The 6,248-nt window shown below is 39.1% G+C and overlaps 1 protein-coding gene across 4 annotated transcripts; it reads left to right on the top strand.

The window, feature by feature from the left end:
* Positions 1-384: 384 nt before the first annotated feature.
* On the top strand, positions 385-1,905 carry LOC129727721 (ELMO domain-containing protein 2). 4 transcript variants are annotated; one of them, XM_055685818.1, is made up of 4 exons: positions 385-545; positions 640-1,055; positions 1,122-1,397; positions 1,456-1,905. In XM_055685818.1, exons 2-4 carry the CDS (start codon positions 861-863, stop codon positions 1,870-1,872), a joined length of 888 nt encoding a protein of 295 aa, XP_055541793.1. In that variant the 5' UTR covers positions 385-545; positions 640-860; the 3' UTR covers positions 1,873-1,905. The 4 variants fall into 4 exon arrangements, with proteins under 4 accessions (XP_055541793.1, XP_055541791.1, XP_055541794.1 ...); XM_055685816.1 differs by having other exon boundaries at positions 640-1,397; XM_055685819.1 differs by having other exon boundaries at positions 386-545; positions 923-1,397.
* Positions 1,906-6,248: the final 4,343 nt, after the last annotated feature.

Here is a 6,248-nt window from a genome sequence, read left to right as displayed (position 1 = left end):
ATCATTAGGAAATCATAAGAGAGTTAATAAAGTGTATCAAGCCTTAAAACCATTCCCCGAAGCAATACTGGCTACTCTCGTCATACGATTGAATTCAGATTTCCCACCATCTTGAAAAAAAATTGAAACACAAAACAAAAATCTAATAAACGATGTAAATTATTATACGTTAGCAGAGAACGTATTCAAATTGACAAAAAAATGTACGCGTATCACGTTGAATTCAACATGTTTTTTATTGTTTTGTATAATGGTATTATCAATAATGAAAGACTTTTTCCAGTGTAGGCGAACAACTTTCACACAACAAATCATAAAAAGGCCGTTTGCGTGTAGGGTTATGTCTTCGCTAAATGATTTATATACATCCCATTCAAAGCTGTTCATCTATGTATACGGTTTTGGTTTTTGCACTTGAAAAAAGTGACATCCAGTTTCCAGTTAGAACTTTGAGGCGAATAAAAAAAATAAATCAAGCAATAAGTTTTCAGTCTAGTTGAATTCTGTTTACTACATTCATTGACTTGACAGTGAAGCCAGTGAAGGTATGTTATGTAAACAAAAATCTATTTGATTTGATTTCCTAATCTCTTTAAAAATACAAAATATCTCTCTTTAAAAATACAAAATCTACCAAAGACTACCCTTTTTTTGGCTATTTACGCGCCATGCGCATTACGCGCCACGTCAAGCAATGTACATGAGCACATGAGACATCATCCATAGTTAGGGCTCATGAATGGAGAAAAATGTAAACAAGATCCTTACTAGAAGTCGTCATGGAAATGTTACTACGTACACAATTATTTCGATAAATTGACGCAAATTACACGAACTATCAACGTGATAAGCCTTACAACATGTTATCGACAGATTATCGAATGATTCACAAAGTTTTCAATGTTTTCTATTTCCTCGCAAGACCATTGGTGAAATGGTTTTTACATCGCTTCACCAATCTGTGCGAACTACAACGAATATGTTACGGTTGTCCACCTGGAGCGTTGCGGACCAGAAAAGTTCAAAATTCACTGGAACTTTCTAGAAGACCCAGGGTAAAACATATGGTGATAATTTTGAACCAACTTGTTTGTCAAGAAGTAGAGGATTTTTTCCTACAGGAAGAAATCCAAACCCGTGCGGTTGGAACGATTTTACAGGTGAAAAAAATCAATTCAAAAGTTCACGTAGACTTCCCCCGAACTTTTGGAGCCTGTGCGGAGAAGATTTGGAGATATAAAAGGCTATGTTGGTTAGTGGAACAACGACGAAGCACTCAATACGATTGCAATGATGCAGGACATGAAGCAAAGCTGATCAGCTTATGGAAGCTGTTAATGGGAGAGGATAAACTAAAGAATCGTGTGTCTGAGCAGTGGCAAGATATTGGCTTTCAGGTAATTATGCGGAAATTTTTAATGAAAACGAAAACTATGCATCGATTTTCTTTCGTAGGGAGATGACCCAAAGACGGATTTCCGTGGAATGGGCATGCTAGGATTGGATAATTTAGTCTTTTTTTCTCGTGAATACAATGGTACCGCAAGGCACTTGTTATCACACTCACATCACCCAACGCGAGGGTACTTCTTCGCCATTGTTGGAATCAATCTTACATCAATGGCGTATCACCTTCTGACATCTGGAGCCGCGAGAAATCATTTTTACAATCAACCTAGACTAACGATGGATGCTTTTCACCAGTTCTATTGCTATCTGTTCTTTGAGTTTGATCGCTATTGGGTCGAGTGTAAACCCAAGAGTATCATGGACTTTAGCTGGATTCAAAAGAAGTTCGATGAAAATATACGCAAATTGCTGTCGAACAACAGTTGCTGCTTTAAAATGAACCTGGCTGTAGAGAGTATATAAAATATAGAATGAAAAAAATGTTGGATTCAACTATTTTTCCTACTGCTTATTTAGTAAATGTGAACCAAATCTTTGAGTGTGTGCTTTATTTCAATAACAAAATGTGCGGATAAATTTTGGACTTTTAGGAAAATAATTTTTATATTTCTATTAGTTTGTTGTTGGAGGGACAACGTTAAAAATAGGTAAAAATGCATATTCGAGATGAATGTTGAACTAAAATTTAAATAACTAGTGAAATAACTAGTGCAGTACGTAACATGCGAACCAACCAACCAAACATTTGATATTATGTTCAACATAGGCCTACACTTGTTTTTTTCTGGATTCTATCATTGCTACTACAAGGTGTATAATGAGTTCGAGCACAACTTTTCATCGCTGTGTAGGTGCGCACCATGTGCCGTCTGTGTATTGGTACTGGTGTCAGCTTTAGCCTCACATACAGGCTTATCGACGCGCACGGTGTCTTGTTGTCATTTGACTTGTTGTCATTTGTTGTTTGTTTACCGCGCACCACGATGTCGTAGTAAAGTTGTTTGCGAGAGGTGAGCGACCCGATGACATTCCGGAAGTTGAATTCCTATGGGGTAAAGCGGAATTTGATCTAGATCACCGTCCGTCGGTGGTGGAAGCCTGATTCGGCCAAGAACCATGCGAGATTCGGGCGGCAGCGTTCGGTGAGGACACCAGCAGCAATCAATGATGAGAGAGCGAGTTCTCCGAAAAATGAACCGCTTGATCTGGAAGACCGCTGCTGACCTGGATGTGTCGATCGGGATGTGGGCTGTCCATCATGACGGAGGACCTGGGATACAAGCAGTACATGAAACTCAAGGTTCACGGGACCTTGGAGGCTACAATGATGAAGAGGCTGGACAGAGCCAAACTGATACTTACGCGGCGCGCAGGTTATGAGTGTGTGTTTTCTGATGAAAAACTCTTTGTCTTACAACAGTTGCACAATGTCCAAAATGACCGGGTGTGGGCGCCATCGTTGGACAGCTTTCTCCCGTCCCCGCAGCTCTAGAGCATCATGTGGGTGCCGTGCTCAGGCGTGGGAAGCTCCCACTGGTGTTTATTGAGAAAAACATGAAATCAACACCGCGTACTATAAGACCGAAGTTCTGGAGAAGGTTGTAGCCCCCATTCTGGGATCTCTATGGGAAGGATCATTACGACTTTTAACAGGACAGGTGCACCGGCCCACACGGAGAATACCGTTCAAGTGTTGTGTCGGTACAGTTTGACAGATTTTGTCAATTAAACTTCGTGGTCTCTCAGCTCCCCGGACCTTAAAGGGGAGCTTGTAGGTGCAAGGTGATAGAGTCCGCTTTGATAAGCAGATGGTCGTGAGTTCGAATCTTGTTAGAAGCAGGCCATTTTTGATTATCAAAGGCCTTAAGCGTGGGTTCATTCTCAGGCTCCCATCACCATCACCCATCACATTCGTTTGCTTTCTCACCAAGAAGTGAACATTTATATGCCTCTTAAAAACAACACTCTCGCACCGCTAGGACCGCGATACACATACCCTTCGTAACGAAATAGCTTGCGTGAACAATTGTACATCTCCGGTATTGTATTGGGTAGACGAACGCGCGCGTCGTCGCCCTCTCGCAATCAATAGAAGAAATTTCGAAAAAGAAACGTGACGAACAACTAACACAAAACTCCGCCTTACCCGTGATGCTTGTGGAGTGTGCAGGAGTATATCCGGCCTCTAGTAGCAACAAGTATCGAACTAACCGGCAGGCGTCGATACTGATCAGCATGCAGGGATCATTGGAGATGCACATCGAATAGCTTAAGGTGAAACCTCATTGAATCCAAAAATGGCCGACTTCGAGTCACCACTTCGAATTTTCGAAAGCACAAGACTCGGAAACAGTTAATGCGTTCCCTGTGAAAATGCTATTTTATGTTTGCTGCAGTGAGGCAAACATAAAATATAATTTTCACAGGGAACGCAATGAGTATTTCCGAGTCTTGTGCATTTGAAAATTCGAATTGGTGACTCGAAGTCGGCTATTTTTGGATTCAATGAGGTTTCACCTTAATCCCAAGCAATAATTGATAAATTCGATGTGCAATTCCGGTCGATCCTGGTCAGTAATGAAGTGACAGCCGGTGGTGATCAATCAAGCTTGAGCTCAGCTCCCTGGACCTTAATTCCCTGGACTTTTAAGCATGGCCGTACATGCTAACCAAGCAGAACAAGCATAAGGTGAGCACGATGGACCAATTTGAGAAACTCATTTCCAAGTTCTGGGGCGAGATGCCGATGGATCAGGTTATTGAATACCCTGTAGGATAATTAGCCCCCCCCCCACGAAGTTGGCGGCTATAAGCATGCTAGGTGCAACAATTTGGATGATACATTTTTCAACCTTTTTTTCTCACACAAAGCCTAAGGAAATAACCGTAACGTTTATTATTTACGCAAGTAATGACATGTGATATAAAGAAACAGGATAGTTAGAGGCAATATTTTATTATATTTTCAAAATTATACATTTCAATTTGTTGGTCTGAATAATACTATCAGATATTTGTGTATTTACATCGCTTTTTTTGTTTTCTTTACAATTATTTCAACTGAAAACAGTTTTTTCATTACAATGTATTGCACACTTTTATCTCTCTAGGGAATCATTGCTAAATAAACTATCCTGTTGTTTTTTACGAGGAGTGGTACGCTACATTACCCCTATTTGAAGATTTTTGCTGCAATCATTTTAAAGCATCTTATTCAATTATTCAATTGTTCGCCCCGTTTTACAAAAGTAAGTATATTATTATCTAATATTTAATAATCAGAGCTTTGACCTGAGTATCCAATGAGTGAGAAAGCATTTCAGTACAAAATCATAAACATGTTCAATGTGATTCCTGCACGAAAGTAAAAAGCTAACACTCGAAAATTAAACAGGAATAATGTTGCAATTGCAAAATCCTTATTACGGAGTAAACAATTTAGATTCAAAATCGTCTTACCGGTCGTGTTTTCTATTGTATTTGAGTTCAAATTAGACTATAACATTCCAACCAAATGTAGCTATGTTATCTGATCCATTACATATTAAAAGTGCAGTTTGGTATTTGTGCTAAATCTATTTACAATATTTTACACTAGATGTCGGAGGTGGCATGAAAAAATTATGTTTCCTCCGAGATTTTGAGAAAATATTCATAATATTTATTAAGTTGAGTTTTTAATGACTATGGTTAAATAGTTGTATGATTTGCAATAACACATTTATGAATGACCAATGCGAGTACAATGCAACAAAACGTCATGTTAGTGTAAGAAACTCATACATCAGAATTTTCGTTTTTTAATAGGTACGTGCCATGTTGAAATTTAATGAATGTTGTACCAAAGTATGTTAGAGGGAAACTGATTCTGGTCACGTTTTTGCCACCAAGGAAACATCTAAGTTCCTTCTTTTATTTTGTTTTATAAACTCGACAAGCTAAGTGTCAAAAAATAACTCCGCTTGTCGGCTTACAATTTAGGGACGATTCAAAATTTTAACACAAAGCAGACTCACCTTGCAAGCTAGAACTTCTATGGAAGGATGAATGAGTTGGAGAAAGAACCAGACATGAACACTAACGGCCCAAACACAATGGATACGTTGCGGCTGCGTTTGCGGCAATTTGACAGTTAGCATCGCAAACGTATCCATTGTGCTTGGGCCTTAACTGTCATACGGCTAGTGCATCAAGAGATAAAAATTCTAGTCATGAAGATATTCCTACAAAGGAAAATAACGACACAAATATCTGGATTTCTGGCAGCTCACCGAATTTCCCACTCCGATATCAAGAACGCATGCGAGATTCTTTCTAACACTAGTGAGCTGTGTCCTAGAGCCTGTTAGTAATGAATTCAATATTCTAGCGAATCCTTTGTTGTCCTTTAGTTTTGGAGTAGTTAAGTAGAGAGCAACTGACCTGTATGTAGTACTAGTAACAGGGGCCATGAGGATCACATCTAGAGACCGTCACCACATCTACTGTCAAAAAAAAAAACAAGATAGCTGCATATTCATTTAATACGGTATTGTTTCAAAATTGGCGACAGCATGCACAGCAGTAACCAACGCAATCTGCATAGAACTTTATAGCAACGTTGCACCTGAGATAAACACTATGGGTATTCATGTCGATACCTAGCCGAAAAAATACTTTCCTCCATTGACGAGAAATTGAAGATACACCAGGGGGAATCTATCTGTCAAATATTGTGTAACCGTGACCAACATATTTGGCAACAAGACGTCCTATTTTTTTGGTTTTTGTCGTTTTGACCGAAGTTAAATTTAGTAGAATTGGAACGTTATTTTTAACAAAACTCGAGAAATCGCGGA

Source organism: Wyeomyia smithii, chromosome 3 (assembly GCF_029784165.1).
Source record: "Wyeomyia smithii strain HCP4-BCI-WySm-NY-G18 chromosome 3, ASM2978416v1, whole genome shotgun sequence".
Taxonomy (NCBI): Eukaryota; Metazoa; Arthropoda; class Insecta; order Diptera; family Culicidae; genus Wyeomyia; species Wyeomyia smithii.
This window is presented reverse-complemented; position numbering and strand designations above follow the sequence as displayed.